Here is a 16,865-nt window from a genome sequence, read left to right as displayed (position 1 = left end):
TCACTGGAGGTTTTAGCCAGTGAAGTTTCATCTATACAGAATAATTCGGAATGCGTACTTCGCTTTGCCTGCAAGGAGATATACGAACTCGGGTCCTATACAGAACATGTGGCGTTAACAAAATCAGGACCTATACCGCAGGCGTTACCAAAATCACCCAAAATCACATTCAACAAACAAATGTATAAGATTTTCACCCCCACTGTCGGCTACTTGAATGGAAACACTTCTAAAATGATGTGTCATTCATACCGATACTGTGCCCCACAAACCACAATACGTACCGATACCGTGACCCACAAACCACGACACCGTGACCCACAAACCACGAAACGTACCGATACCGTGACCCACAAACCACGATACCGTGACCCACAAACCACGAAACGTACCGATATTGTGACCCACAAACCACGATACCGTGACCCACAAACCACGATACGTACCGATACCATGACCCACAAACCCCACTACATACCGATACCGTGACCCACAAACCACGATACGTACCGATACCGTGACCCACAAACCACAATATTTGTATGTCAGTGTGTGTGTGTGTGCGCACGCGTGTGTATGTACAATTTTTATATGTCAGTGTGTGTGTGTGTGTGTGTGTGTGTGTAAATGTAGAGTATTTCTATGTCAATGTATGTGTGTGTATACAGTATTTGTATGTCAATGTGTGTGTGTGTAAAGTATTTATATGTCAGTGTGTGTGTAGGTGTGTGTGTGTGTGTGTGTGTGTGTAAATGTAGAGTATATGTATGTCAATGTATGTGTGTGTGTGTGTGTGTGTACAGAATTTGTATGTCAGTGTGTGTGTGTGTGTGTACAGTATTTGTAAGTCAATGTGTGTGTGTGTGTGTGTATGTACAGTATTTGTATGTCAATGTGTGTGTGTGTGTGTGTGTGTACAGCATTTGTATGTCAATGTGTGTGTGTGTGTGTGTGTGTGTGTGTGTGTGTGTGTGTAGAGGTATTTGTATGTCAATGTGTGTGTGTGTGTGTGTACAGCATTTGTATGTCAATGTGTGTGTGTGTGTGTGTGTGTGTGTGTGTGTGTAGAGGTATTTGTATGTCAATGTGTGTGTGTGTGTGTGTGTACAGTATTTGTATGTCAATGTGTGTGTGTGTGTTACCTGCTGGATGTTGTATCTGTGGCATCTGGTGGTCGTCTTTCGTACTGTTGAACCAGAGCACGGACACACACACCTCCATCCTCATCAACACACACACCCCAACCACTGGAGAAAAACAAAACATTAAAACACGGATAGACACATAATCCTGAAGAAAAAGACACATACAGACAGAGAGTTGTGAGAGAGAGTTGGCCAATGTATGACATTAATATTTTCAAATACAGCTCTGTTTAGGCTTAATTCAATACCGAACAGAGCAATATGTAGCATTAGTAGAAAGAAAAACTATTTTAACAACATTTTATCATTAACTGCAACAAAGGAGAAACATTGCTTAGCCAGGTATCTCCTAAAAACGTGCCATGGAAGCAACAGCATGAAATTAACCTGTTAACAAGTTAAAACAAAGATCAACTAAGTTACATCATAGAAAGTGATGCAAATAGCTGGCATGGTAACAGCTCAGACAATGTGTTTGTGAATAAGCAGGTTAACAGCTCAGACAATGTGTTTGTGAATAAGCAGGGTAACAGCTCAGACAATGTGTTTGTGAATAAGCAGGGTAACAGCTCAGACAATGTGTTTGTGAATAAGCAGGGTAACAGCTCAGACAATGTGTTTGTGAATAAGCAGGGTAACAGCTCAGACAATGTGTTTGTGAATAAGCAGGGTAACAGCTCAGACAATGTGTTTGTGAATAAGCAGGGTAACAGCTCAGACAATGTGTTTGTGAATAAGCAGGGAGCTATAAAGGTGTCAAGGAAGTATTTACATTAAGATTGCCCAGAGTTAGGAATCTACCGGAAGACACAATTCTATTGGGTAGGCAGAGGTACATGGGACATTTGCCCAAGAGTGACTTGTAGATAGATTAGTACCTGTGAGTCTGGTCTCACATCCAGAGAGTAAACATCACAGGGATGAATGTTATAGATACAGCATTTTACCAGAGAGTGAACATCACAGTGATAAATGTTATAGGTATAGTATTTTACCAGAGTGAACATCACAGTGATAAATGTTATAGGTATAGTATTTTACCAGAGAGTGAACATCACAGTGATAAATGTTATAAGTATAGTATTTTACCAGAGAGTGAACATCACAGTGATAAATGTTATAGGTATAGTATTTTACCAGAGTGAACATCACAGTGATAAATGTTATAGGTATAGTATTTTACCAGAGAGTGAACATCACAGTGATAAATGTTATAAGTATAGTATTTTACCAGAGAGTGAACAACACAGTGATAAAGGTTATAGGTATAGTATTTTACCAGAGAGTGAACATCACAGGGATGAATGTTATAGGTATAGTATTTTACCAGAGAGTGAACATCACAGTGATAAATGTTATAGGTATAGTATTTTACCAGAGAGTGAACATCACAGGGATGAATGTTCTAGGTATAGTATTTTACCAGAGAGTGAAGATCACATTGATAAATGTTATAGGTATAGTATTTTACCAGAGAGTGAACATCACATTGATAAATGTTATAGGTATAGTATTTTACCAGAGAGTGAACATCACAGGGATGAATGTTATAGGTATAGTATTTTACCAGAGAGTGAACATCACATTGATAAATGTTATAGGTATAGTATTTTACCAGAGAATGAACATCACAGTGATAAATGTTATAGGTATAGTATTTTACCAGAGAATAAACAACACAGTGATGAATGTTGAACTAGATACAAAGATACTGACCTACTCCAACACTGATCCATCTAAGGTGTACATGCAGAGGTGGGGGTGTCTGCACCTGCACAGGGGGTGTTTCTATACCTGCACAGGGGCATGTGTCTGTACCTGCCCCAGGGGGGTGTGTCTGTACCTGCGGAGGGGTGTGTGTCTGTACCTGCGGAGGGGGGTGTGTCTGTACCTGACGCAGGGGTGTGTGTCTGTACCTGACGCAGGGGGTGTGTCTGTACCTGCGGAGGGGGTGTGTCTGTACCTGCGGAGGGGTGTGTGTCTGTACCTGCGGAGGGGTGTGTGTCTGTACCTGCGGAGGGGTGTGTGTCTGTACCTGCGGAGAGGGTGTGTCTGTACCTGCGGAAGGGGTGTGTCTGTACCTGCGGAGGGGGGTGTGTCTGTACCTGCGGAAGGGTGTGTGTCTGTACCTGCGGAGGGGTGTGTCTGTACCTGCGGAGGGGTGTGTGTCTAACAGGCCTCTCTGCATCGTGTCGTGCTGCTGCCAGTGCTGCTGCTGCATTCTGTGCCATGGCAACGGTAGACAGTGTTCTGTGGTTGGCTGCCCTGGCTACACCCCATCTACTGCCAGGCACAGCTCTCTGATTGGCTGAAGGCTTGAAGTGGGCGGCCAGCGCCAGAATCAACCTCATCACCGATTTCAGATTACCTTCCACAATATCTACACAAACAAACACACACACACAGAGAGATACTGATGAGTGAGACAGAGAGTGATACAGAAAGAGAGATTGCATCTAAGAGATTGTGTTACCCTGGGCAGAGGTCTGGGGCATTCATATCTGACAGAGAGAGGAAGTGTGTTTTGGGTGGTGTTACCCTGGGCAGAGTTCTGGGGCATTCGTATCTGACAGAGAGAGGGAGTGTGTTTTGGGTGGTGTTACCCTGGGCAGAGGTCTGGGGCATTCGTATCTGACAGAGAGAGGGAGTGTGTTTTGGGTGGTGTTACCCTGGGCCGAGGTCTGGGGCATTCATATCTGACAGAGAGAGGGAGTGTGTTTTGGGTGGTGTTACCCTGAGCAGAGGTCTGGGGCATTCGTATCTGACAGAGAGAGGGAGTGTGTTTTGGGTGGTGTTACCCTGGGCCGAGGTCTGGGGCATTCATATCTGACAGAGAGAGGGAGTGTGTTTTGGGTGGTGTTACCCTGAGCAGAGGTCTGGGGCATTCGTATCTGTTTGGAGCAGATGAAGCTGAGCACTCTCTCCACATTTTGCCTGCTCTCCTCTCTGTCCTTCGGCGCGTCGTACACCCCCTCCAACACCTCCCCCGCTGCAAGGAGGGGCATCATTTAAACAATAGAAACATTCTCCTGTTTCATATGATGTCTCTCATAGATTCTAAGTATTTTTTCTTGTGACTGTGTGAGAACAAACCAACAATCTCCACGAGGTGTGTTAACACCACTCCGTCCTGAAGGTCCAGTCTGAGATCTGAGACAGGCTTCAGTCCAGGTCTCTTCCTCAGCTGGTTGTTCACCCACGATACATAGGCTGAAAGCTGCTGCTGAACACAGCAGAAAAAACATGAACATCCCTGATTGACTTAAGGCCTTTCAATGTGCAGAACTGAGGATCAATTAAACCCGTGAAATGTTATAGACTTACAGTAAAAAGAAGGGTTAGTGTTTAGCAGATTTAACTTTTGAATCTAGATTAGGTTTAATATTTTGCGTCTACCAATCCAGATTTCTAGAAACAATGAAACAAATTGCAAAATACTTTCAAACTTAACAATTTCATCGTGCCTTAGCCAGTACAAAATCCACTTAAAATCTCCACTGTTTCTCACAGACTCACATACACACACATATACATGCTTACACAAACAAACACGCAACCACACACCCATACAAAAACACATACACCCTCTGGGCTATCTGGGTTAATCTACCCTCATGCGATGGATGGGCAGAGACAATGCCTGTCTGTCCTCTCACAAACACACAGACACAGACCCACACACACACCTCACTAGACACTGCCTATGGCAAACACACACACCACATTCAGACAGACAGACATCACTAACCCTCTAGAACCACAACACTTTCTCAATGGTTCCTACCCAAACCAATGTCTGGCATCCTGTGTTCCATACAACAACACATCCTCTCTATCTTCATTAAAATAACCAATGACTTACCAGACACACACACATATGTTCTGTAGACATGAACATGGGAACAAGGGAACTAACGCCTGATCCCCAGCAGATCCACAACAAAGAACTGACCCTCACACACAAACACAGATGCACCTGGGTAAGTCTGGCCCTTAGTTAGACCCAACTCATCCATACACCATCCCCTTAGTTAGACCCAACTCATCCATACACCATCCCCTTAGTTAGACCCAACTCATCCATACACCATCCCCTTAGTTAGACCCAACTCATCCATACACCATCCCCTTAGTTAGACCCAACTCATCCATACACCATCCCCTTAGTTAGACCCAACTCATCCATACACCATCCCCATAGTTATACCCAACTCATCCATACACCATCCCCTTAGTTAGACCCAACTCATCCATACACCATCCCCTTAGTTAGACCCAACTCATCCATACACCATCCCCTTAGTTAGACCCAACTCATCCATACACCATCCCCTTAGTTAGACCCAATTCATCCATACACCATCCCCTTAGTTAGACCCAACTCATCCATAAACCATCCCCTTAGTTAGACCCAACTCATCCATAAACCATCCCCTTAGTTAGACCCAACTCATCCATACACCATCCCCTTAGTTAGACCCAACTCATCCATACACCATCCCCTTAGTTAGACCCAACTCATCCATACACCATCCCCATAGTTATACCCAACTCATCCATACACCATCCCCTTAGTTAGACCTAACTCATCCATACACCATCCCCTTAGTTAGACCCAACTCATCCATACACCATCCCCTTAGTTAGACCCAACTCATCCATACACCATCCCCTTAGTTAGACCCAACTCATCCATACACCATCCCCTTAGTTAGACCCAACTCATCCATAAACCATCCCCTTAGTTAGACCCAACTCATCCATAAACCATCCCCTTAGTTAGACCCAACTCATCCATACACCATCCCCTTAGTTAGACCCAACTCATCCATACACCATCCCCTTAGTTAGACCCAACTCATCCATACACCATCCCCTTAGTTAGACCCAACTCACCCATACACCATCCCCTTAGTTAGACCCAACTCACCCATACACCATCCCCTTAGTTAGACCAAACACATCCATACACCATCCCCTTAGTTAGACCCAACTCATCCATACACCATCCCCTTAGTTAGACCCAACTCATCCATACACCATCCCCTTAGTTAGACCCAACTCATCCATACACCATCCCCTTAGTTAGACCCAACTCATCCATACACCATCCCCTTAGTTAGACCCAACTCATCCATACCCCATCCCCTTAGTTAGACCCAACACATCCATAAACCACCCCCCTAGTTAGACCCAACTCATCCATACACCATCCCCTTAGTTAGACCCAACTCATCCATACACCATCCCTTTAGTTAGACCCAACTCATCCATACACCATCCCCTTAGTTAGACCCAACTCATCCATACACCATCCCCTTAGTTAGACCCAACTCATCCATACCCCATCCCATTACCTAGACCGAACACTGCTATACACCATCTACTCCACATCAGGCCAACTTCAGGTTACATCAAATGAAGACTGAAACAGACCAAAACACTTCTGCACACACTTCCAGTAATGATAATTTGTCAGTACCTCATTGAAGCCCTCCTGGAGAACATCGTCCAACAGACTGCTTTTAGACAGCGACGCTATCATCCTCCCTCCTGTCCCCGACAGAACACCGACTCTTTCTCCCTCCCTCCCCCTCTCTCCCTCTTTCTCCCCCGCAGACACAGACGAGCAGTTATGACAAAGTACCTATACGGAACACATAAAGCCAGTCTGTCTAGTAACACAGCAGGCTGCACCGGTAGTTAGCTGAAGTCCCGTTAGCTAGCTGACTTCATAAGCCTACATCTCCCATTGGAAAACATGACAACAAAGGCTAACTGCATTCGCCTCTCCCTTCTAGCACTCTCGCTGCTACTGAAACAGGATACAGAGACAACGATTGCGCAGGCGCACACCTCCGTTTCCCTTGTCACCATGGTTACGTCGAGACCGAGCGGATGCTGTGTCCCTTTGGGGTAGGGCAAGTTGTAGTTAGAGTATGTTAAACTACAAACTAGGGTAAGGCTAAGGAGTATACAATAACTAGAGGTTAAATGTACGTTTTATAAGGATGGTTACTCACTGTGGTGCTCCCGCTCGCCATAGTGGAGGGGCTGTCTGGATGACAAAACGCATGTTACAGGAGCAGTATTTAAGTAGCTAGGTAACCTAGATCGAAACATAGCGACACAATATATTTCTGGGTGGGGAGAGACGGGAAAGACGCGGATAGACGGGAGTAAGGCTGGGGGATGGAGAGGATTTAGCTTGGGTTGTTTGAGTGAATTTGATTGATTCAATTATCGTTCTCTGTTGTTGGCTATAGTTCTGAACCTACACACCTCCTTGTTAAAAACCGTATTAAATAAAGGTAAAAACCGAAACTAGCTAACTTCATGCCTATCAGTATAAAAGTATATCTTTCCACCCAGGCCACTCTGCGAAAGTGGACTGGTTTGATGCAGCCCGTAACAATTACTGCAGCGTCAATGCAAGCTAATAATATAACAAGACTGGCTACATTTGACACAAGCAAAAACCTCTAACAACGAGTAAAACAAAGAGACAGTCACAGACTTACCAGGCTACCTGTTTCCCTGAACCAGGCCGACTGTATTTTCAAGAAACGACTTCTAGTGAAGTCAATCACGGCAACCTGGGCTGTTGCCTTGGTGACGCTACCAACACCACGTTGTCCTTATAGTTCAAAGCAATAAATTCATCACATGTTTTTTATAAAGACATTTTTACAGGGCAGTTGTCACAAATTACTTATAGAGATAGCTAGCCCAGAACCTCAAAGAGCAAACAATGCAGATGTATTTTTAGGTCACACATCAACAATTGAGTTGTAAAATGGTATTGTGGGTCTATATTTCATATGGTCTTTGATTATATATGATATACAGTATGCTGGGTTAAACTGATTTAATCTGTTAACGAAATACTGTATCTATATTCAATTTTGTTTTGTTTTTCCTTGCCAGCTAGTAGGCCTACAGCAATTTGTAGATATATAAACAGATTGTATAGTTATGTTGGTATATTTTCAGCATGTTATGCTTTATTGGAGAGAGGACAGACAGTAGAAAGAGAGCAGTGTGCTGAAACAGCTGAAGTCCAGATTCAGACCCATGCACATGTACCAGAACACTCCAAGACAAAGCAATACATATATTGAACCACAGTGAAAAAACACCAGATTGTACAGTATTTATGTGCAGGTTTTTGCGGCAGTTTAAATGTTTTTAAATGTTTACAGTAATATATCATATAGATTTGAAATTAAAATAAACAAATAGACATTAGATTTACATGTTAGAAGTGTACAGTATATTCATCCCTAAGATGATTGGAATAACATACAGTATCAAACACAGAACTGTGATATGAGACTTTAAATGGGAACAGAATCAAGGGTTCTAAAACACCAACTAACTGTAATTATTAATTGGGATCTATTTTTGTTCCTTTTATTATCAGTGGCTTATTATTATTATCAGTGGCTGTACATTTATGACCAATATTCATTATGCAAAATAATACTACAGTCCATTTCCTATTTAATCTTGCAGCTGTTATTTTGATATTTCTGGTAAGAACCTTCTGAGCAGCGCTTTCTCGTACATCTTCAAGTGATAATTCACACTTTATTTATGTCTGATGGTTCACTTGCTTACGGAGCATCATTTTACAGTGACATGCTCTCACTGGAACACAATTACAGATTAAGGATGCTTATTTTTCTGTTGTTTTGTTACTTGTCTCTGTGACCAATCCAAGATCACATTCACATCAATGCCTGATCACTTCCAGATCACTCCCACATTGCTTTCAGATAAAATGTGGAGGGTGTGCTTTGGGGGCGGGGCTAGACCACCACTGGCCTGTGGAAGGGGTGCAATGGGGGTGGGGCTAGACCACCACTGCTATGTGGAGGGTGTGCTTTGGGGGCGGGGCTAGACCACCGCTGGCCTGTGGAAGGTGTGCTATGGGGGTGGGGCTAGACTACCACTGGGCTATGAGGGTGTGCTATCGGGTTGGGGCTAGACCAACACTGGCCTATGAGGGTGTTCTTTGGGTTGTGAGGGGAGAGCCAGGGTGGGAACTGGTGTTATTAGAGCTCCGGGTGGGATGAAGATCTCTGCTGGGCCGGAGGACAGGTAGAGGGAGGGGGCTGGTTTGGTGATATGTCCACCTCTACCAGTGAAGTCTATGGAGGCGTACTCTGTGGCTTTGCTCTCTGTGTTTTGTCTCCCTCTGGTGGTTGCTGGATGCCGCTGCAGCACTTTAACCTAAAACAGTTTTCAGACCCAATGTAACACTAAAGTAATTAATAGGCTTTCAGGGTGCTGATCCAGCATTTGCCTTAAATGCATGTAATTTAACTGTAAAATATATTTTTATGTAAATAATATTATGTAATATATTATAATGTAATTATAAAATGTAAACAATATGATGCGATACAATGTAGTATAATGAAATGTGAATAATATGATATTAAATAATGTCGTAAAAATATAATATAAATTAAATAATAATGAATTAATAATAATGAAATAACCTCAGCATAGCGTAGCTCTGATCTCTCTGCCATCTCCTTGTGCTTCACCACATCAGCATAAACAGGCCCCAAGACAGATCTCTTGGTAATAATGTATCACATAATATAGGGTTATAAACCTTGTTAATGATGTAGAACATAATTTAGGGTTAAACAACTTGTTAATGGTGTAGAATATAATTTAGGGTTATAAACTTGTTAATAATGTATAACATAATTTAGTGTTATAAACCATATTAATAATGTTTAACATAATATAGGGTTATAAACCTTGTTAATAATGTACAGTATAACATAATATGGGGTTATAAACCTTGTTAATAATGTACTGTATAACATAATATAGGGTTACGAAACTTGTTAATAATGTATAATATAATATAGGGTTATAAACCTTATTAATAATGTATAACATAATATAAGCTTATAAACGTTGTTAATGATGTATAGCATAATACAGGGTTATAAACCTTATTAATAATGTATAACATAATATAAGCTTATAAACGTTGTTAATGATGTATAGCATAATACAGGGTTATAAACCTTATTAATAATGTATAACAATATAAGGTTATAAACCTTTTAATTGTTGTATAACATAATATCGGGCTATTAACCTTGTTAATGATGTATGACATAGGGTTAGAAATCTTGTTAATAATCTATATCTATAATCTATATCAATGTATAACATGATATAACGTTTCTGCATTCTAAATATCTCTATCAACTGGTTTAAAAAACATGACATAAAATAGCTGGGTCGAATACTGAATGTGGATATGAGAAAGTAAACAATGATCTTGTTACTGACTTGTTGCCAACTAACCTAATTATTTGTGTGATTTTCCAACAGTTTTTTTTTAGCATTACACAACTTTTCCAGTCTTTTGTTGCCTCTGTCCCAACTTTTTTTAAACGTGTGGCTGGCACCAAATTCAAAGTTGGTATCTATTTACTGTGGCAGTCCCCAGCCCTGGGACAATTCAGAGGGGTTAAAATTACAGCTTGTGGACAATTTTTTGTAAATATACAAATTTTCTTCTGCTGATTTCATCAAAGTTTTGTCAGGAAAGAGACTGGACCAATCGGGAACACTTAATAATGTATTAGTTAACAGTGGTTTTGATTTTCTCTCACCTCCTGAACAATCACCACTGGAACGTCTGACAGAGAGAGCGAGAAGGATGAATTAGAAAAGGGATTCAAGCGATAATGAGACAGAAAGAAAGGGAAAGAAACGTACCACAACCCCTTAGACCCTTTCAGAGATTGTGTGTCTTTGTATGTATTTATGTGTCAATTACCACTCAGTTCACAAGAAAATCTATAATTTAGAGACAACAGAAAATATAGACCTTTTGGTATTTATGTGTCCGTGTGTGTGTTTACCTCTCTGCTTCTTCCTTTTTTCCTTGAACCATTGAAGATTCAAACCCGCCCTAAAGGAAGACAGGCAGATAGACAAACAAGCAGATAGACAGGCAGAGAGACAAACAGAGAGACAAACAGGGAGACAGACAGACAGATAGACAAACAGGCAGACAGACAGGCAGAGAGACAGGCAGAGAGACAGACAGAGAGACAAACAGGCAGAGAGACAAACAGAGAGACAAACAAGCAGATAGACAGGCAGAGAGACAAACAGAGAGACAAACAGGGAGACAGACAGGCAGATAGACAAACAGGCAGACAGACAGGCAGAGAGACAGGCAGAGAGACAGACAGATAGACAGGCAGATAGACAGGTAGAGAGACAGGCAGAGAGACAAACAGGCAGAGAGACAGGCAGATAGACAGGCAGAGAGACAAACAGGCAGAGAGACAAGCAGATAGACAGGTAGAGAGACAGGCAGATAGACAGGCAGAGAGACAAACAGGCAGAGAGACAAACAGGCAGAGAGACAGGCAGATAGACAGGCAGAGAGACAAACAGGCAGAGAGACAAGCAGATAGACAAGTAGAGAGACAGGCAGATAGACATGAAGGTAGAGAGACAGGGAGAGGCTGTTTACTACTTCAGGACAGTACACTTAGCTTACATTTTTTTATTTATTTCAAAGAAAGCCTTCCTTCACAAAAATAAACTTTCTACTAAATATGTAAACAATTTCATAATTTCTAAAAGCTAGTTAATAGTGAGTAGTTCTACAAAGTGGAACTTTCGTATGTGTAATAGTTTCTTACCTGTCTAGAGTGGTAGTCAGTCTGTTTCCCATGGCTAAATACATACACACACACAAATACACACAGCTTACACTTGTGGAATGCTGTATTCCATTCCTGCATTTAGTTCTATTTTAGAAAGGCAGCAATACATATGCGTGGGTGTGTGTGTGTGTGTGTTTGTGTTTGATAGATTGGACTCTGTACCTGTGATTGCTTGTTGCTGTGGAAACCTCCAACCCTCCCTCAGCTTTCTGTGTCCAACCATTAACTACACACACACCAGCCAGACTACAGAGACCAGCCAGACTACAGACCAGATACCTTCATCTCTATTATTATTTATTTAATTTTCTAATGCATGTTGTAGTATGGGGGTTGTAGTATGGGGGTTGTTGTGTGTGGTTGTAGTATGGGGGTTGTTGAGTGGGGTTGTAGTATGGGGGTTGTAGAGTGGGGTTGTAGTGGTGTGTGTTGTAATGTTGGGTTGCAATGTGGGGTTGTAGTGTGGGGATTTAGTCTTGGGTTGTAGTGTTGGGTTGTAGTGTGGGGGTTGTGTAATGTAGGGTTGTAGTGTTGGGTGTAGTGTGGGGTTGTAGTGTGGGTTGTAGTGTGGGGTTTGGAGAGTGGGGTTGTAGTGTGTAATATTGGGTTGTAGTGTGGGAGTTGTGTTGTTGGGATTGTAGTGTGGGTTGTAGTGTGGAGTTTGTACTGTTGGGTTGTAGTGTTGGGTTATAGTGTGGATTGTAAAGTGGGGTTTTAGTGTGGGGTTGTAGTGTGAGGGTTGTAGTGTGGGGGTTGTAGTGTGGGAGTTGTGGTGTTGGGGTTGTAGTGTGGGAGTTGTAGTGTGGGAGTTGTGGTGTTGGGGTTGTAGTTGTAGTGTGGGGGTTGTAGTGTGGGAGTTGTGGTGTGGGGTTGTAGTGTGGGAGTTGTGGTGTTGGGGTTGTAGTTGTAGTGTGGGGTTGTAGTGTGTGGGTTGTAGTGTGGGGTTGTAGTGTGGGGGTGTAGTGTGGGGGTGTAGTGTGGGAGTTGTGGTGTTGGGGTTGTAGTTGTAGTGTAGGGTTGTAGTGTGGGGGTTGTAGTGTGGGAGTTGTAGTGTTGGGGTTGTAGTGTTGGGGTTGTAGTTGAAGTGTGGGGTTGTAGTGTGGGGGTTGTAGTGTGGGAGTTGTGGTGTTGGGGTTGTAGTGTGGGAGTTGTGGTGTTGGGGGTTTTAGTTGTAGTGTTGTAGTGTGGGGGTTGTAGTGTGGGAGTTGAGGTGTTGGGGTTGTAGTGTGGGGTTGTAGTGTGGGGGTTGTAGTGTGGGAGTTGTGGTGTTGGGGTTGTAGTTGTAGTGTGGGGTTGTAGTGTGGGGTTGTAGTGTGGGAGTTGTGGTGTTGGGGGTTGTAGTTGTAGTGTAGGGTTGTAGTGTGGGGGTTGTAGTGTGGGAGTTGTGGTGTTGGGGGTTGTAGTTGTAGTGTAGGGTTGTAGTGTGGGGGTTGTAGTGTGGGGGTTGTAGTGTGGGGGTTGTAGTGTGGGAGTTGTGGTGTTGGGGTTGTAGTTGTAGTGTGGGGTTGTAGTGTGGGGGTGTAGTGTGGGAGTTGTGGTGTTGGGGTTGTAGTGTTGGGGTTGTAGTTGAAGTGTGGGGTTGTAGTGTGGGGGTGTAGTGTGGGAGTTGTGGTGTTGGGGTTGTAGTTGTAGTGTGGGGTTGTAGTGTGGGAGTTGTGGTGTGGGGGTTGTAGTGTGGGAGTTGTGGTGTTGGGGTTGTAGTGTGGGAGTTGTGGTGTTGGGGGTTGTAGTTGTAGTGTAGGGTTGTAGTGTGGGGGTTGTAGTGTGGGGGTTGTAGTGTGGGAGTTGTGGTGTTGGGGTTGTAGTTGTAGTGTGGGGTTGTAGTGTGGGAGTTGTGGTGTGGGAGTTGTAGTGTGGGAGTTGTGGTGTGGGGTTGTAGTGTGGGAGTTGTGGTGTTGGGGTTGTAGTTGTAGTGTGGGGTTGTAGTGTTGGGGTTGTAGTGTGGGAGTTGTGGTGTGGGGTTGTAGTGTGGGAGTTGTGGTGTTGGGGTTGTGGTGTTGGGGTTGTAGTGTTGGGGTTGTAGTGTGGGAGTTGAGGTGTTGGGGTTGTAGTGTGGGGTTGTAGTGTGGGGGTGTAGTGTGGGGGTGTAGTGTGGGAGTTGTGGTGTTGGGGTTGTAGTGTAGGTGTCAAACAGCAGTGTCCATCCCACCCACCTGAGGGTGTCATGTTTGCTCGGCAAGAAACTAGGCCCCTGCCTGTTTCAGATAACAACAATAATTGTACTTGCAGCTGCCTGACTGCCACGAGGAGGTGCCAGAGTGTGACAAGGCAGCCCTGTCCGACGTCTACCAAGTCTCCATGGTGATGAGCCAATTTGGGCACCACTCTCTGATGAATGCCTGGGCACTGTTTTGGTTGAAGACATTGTGGTCATCCTAAATTTATTGGAAATCCGGTATTGTCATTTTGTGGTGTAGAAAATTAATTTATTGTCATTCTTATTTATTCATTATCTTAATAGAAGGGTTTTGTACTCTGTATACTTGATCAATTACACATATACTGAAAGACTTGTGTCTCTCTCTGTCTCCAACTTATAAGGCCTGAGTGTTGTGTTCAGGGGCAGTGATGAATGGAATGTTGGCTGAGCAGGGCCTTGGCTCCTTTTAGTAGTAAGACAAACAGGCCGCTGCCTGTGCCATAAAACTGCCATAAGAAACTGTTCTCTAGGAGGAAGCTCTTGAACAGCAGAGGGTTATTATTACTTACATCCTACAGGCGAACAGATCTCTATTCCTTATAGGGTCAACTAAAGTCCCCATATAGTAAATGTCCAGATTGGTATATCTCAGCCTTTGACCGGGTTGTCTGGGCAACCAACATTCTATGATTTTCTGTCTCCTGGAGCTATTTGTGTAACCTTGCATTTTTAGACTACACTGTAGTGGCGACTATTCCTTCTATGTACATTCTGCAAATGCTAATTCCGTCATCTGTACTGTTGGAGGAGAATATAAGCTTGAAACTTGAAATACATAATCAGAACAATCTTTCATGACGTACTCTGTGTTGGTCTCTGTACTTGTACTCTTTTTGTCATGATGGTTGTTCCCGTGGATCCACGTAATTAAACTGGAAATAATCAACTGTTATACCAGACTCTGAGAAGTTTTTATTGTAATAAATCGTGAAAATGTCCCATCTTCCACAGTGGTGTAAATAAATATACAGTACATTAATGCAGGCCCGTAACCAGAGTACACGTTTTAGTGAGGTCCAAACTAATTTACTGCTCACTTAAGAAACTATGTGATTTGAAGAACAGTAACATCAAGCATAAATGATTGCTTGATGTACTGTTCACACTCATGCCACTATCACTTAAATATAGGAACCTGTAATGCACAGGTTCTCCTGTCTGTGTTCTCCCTGTCTGTTCCTCCTGCCTGACACTCTATACCACAGTGTTCTTCCTGTCACTCCTGTACTGCTATTCTCTCTTCTGAGATTCTTCTGAAATTCTTTTAACACAAGACCAACTTTATATTGGTCTTTTAGACATTGATTAGTTTCCTTTCTTTTCATAAATTGACAACATTAGCCTTACACGCTGGTGACGGTGAAGGTCTATAGACTACAAACGGGTGACGGTGAAGGTCTATAGACTACAAACGGGTGGGGTGAAGGTCTATAGACGACACACAGCCGCGGTGAAGGTCTACAGATTACACATGGCCATGGTGAAGGTCTATAGAATGCACATGGCCGCCGTGAAGGTCCTTTAGACTACACACGGCCGCGGTGAAGGTTTACAGACTACACACGGGTAGCGGTGGAGGTCTATAGACTGCACATGGCCGCCGTGAAGGTCCTTTAGACTACACATGGCTGCGGTGAAGGTCCTTTAGACTACACACGGCCGCGGTGAAGGTTTACAGACTACACACGGGTGGCGGTGGAGGTCTATAGACTACACACGGCCACGGTGAAGGTTTACAGACTACACACGGGTGGCAGAGGAGGTCTGTAGACTACACAAGGCCGCGGTGAAGGTCTATAAACTATACATGGCCGCTGTGAAGGTCTATAGACTAAATATGGCCATGGTGAAGGTCTATAGACTACATATGGCCATGGTGAAGGTCAATAGACTACATATGGCCATGGTGAAGGTCTATAGACTACATATGGCCATGGTGAAGGTCTATAGACTACACATGGCCACTGTGAAGGTCTATAGACTACACACGGGTGGCGGTGAGGTTCTATAGACTATAGGTCTATAGGAGGAGAGTGGGTTTATAACATCAGAGTTTATACTGGTTTGACTGGCTAGCTTTGCACATGCACAAATATATTGTTAATTTTATTGCAATCGTCATGTGATTTCATTTTTTAACTATTGGCAGTTATCACCTATGTATGGATTGGGAAATACAATTATAACAATACAAATTGATCCATGTGGTATGATATTTGAAAGGTTAATTAAATGAGGGATGCCCAAGGATCATGGGTGGCCAAGGCTCATTGATGCATGTGGGGAGTGAAGGCTGGCCCGTCTGGTCCGATCCAACAGACGAGCTACTGTAACTCAAATTGCTGAAAAAGATGATGTAGGTGCTGATAGAAAGGTGTCAGAACACAGTGCATTGCAGTTTGTTGCATATGGGGCTGAGCAGCCGCAGACCAGTCAGGGTTCCCATGCTGACCCCTGTCCACTGCCGAAAGCGCCTAAAATGTGCATCAGAACTGGACCACGGAGCAATGGAAGAAGGTGGCCTGGTCTGATGATTCACGGTTTCTTTTACATGATCTTGATGGCTGGGTGCGTGTGTGTCGCTTACCTGGAGAACACATGGCACCAGGATGCACTATGGGAAGGAGGCAAGCCAGTGGAGGCAGTGTGATGCTTTGGGCAATGTTCTGCTGGGAAACCTTGGGTCCTGCCATTCATGTGGATGTTACTTTGACACATACCACCTACCTAAGCATTGTTGCAGACCATAATTTACAAAAACTTACAACATCTGTAAAGTAATTGTTAGACGACATACAA

General features: G+C 43.3%; 1 protein-coding gene across 6 annotated transcripts in view; it reads right to left on the bottom strand.

The window, feature by feature from the left end:
• Positions 1 to 11,998, bottom strand: part of LOC105008823 (dixin) — a 54,826-nt gene extending 42,828 nt beyond the window's left edge. Inside the window, exons 1-8 of one of the 6 annotated variants that reach the window (XM_029121015.2) lie at positions 11,843 to 11,998; positions 11,048 to 11,097; positions 10,796 to 10,821; positions 7,169 to 7,203; positions 4,239 to 4,365; positions 4,009 to 4,134; positions 3,297 to 3,525; positions 1,143 to 1,247 (exon numbers count right to left, since the gene is read on the bottom strand). In XM_029121015.2, the coding sequence (XP_028976848.1) occupies positions 1,143 to 1,247; positions 3,297 to 3,525; positions 4,009 to 4,134; positions 4,239 to 4,365; positions 7,169 to 7,203; positions 10,796 to 10,821; positions 11,048 to 11,097; positions 11,843 to 11,944 (800 nt within the window). In that variant the 5' untranslated portion in view covers positions 11,945 to 11,998. Of the gene's footprint in view, positions 1 to 1,142; positions 1,248 to 3,296; positions 3,526 to 3,878; positions 3,987 to 4,008; positions 4,135 to 4,238; positions 4,369 to 6,627; positions 6,983 to 7,168; positions 7,204 to 7,666; positions 7,782 to 10,795; positions 10,822 to 11,047; positions 11,098 to 11,842 lie in introns of those variants that run through there. The other 5 variants (XM_029121018.2, XM_029121019.2, XM_029121016.2 and 2 more) reach the window with 5 other exon arrangements.
• Between the last annotated feature and the right edge of the window lie 4,867 nt (positions 11,999 to 16,865).

The sequence above is a fragment of the Esox lucius genome, chromosome 7 (genome assembly GCF_011004845.1).
Source record: "Esox lucius isolate fEsoLuc1 chromosome 7, fEsoLuc1.pri, whole genome shotgun sequence".
Lineage (NCBI taxonomy): Eukaryota > Metazoa > Chordata > Actinopteri > Esociformes > Esocidae > Esox > Esox lucius.
Note: the sequence above shows the minus strand (reverse complement) of the source record. Positions and strands in the feature narration are given on the sequence as shown.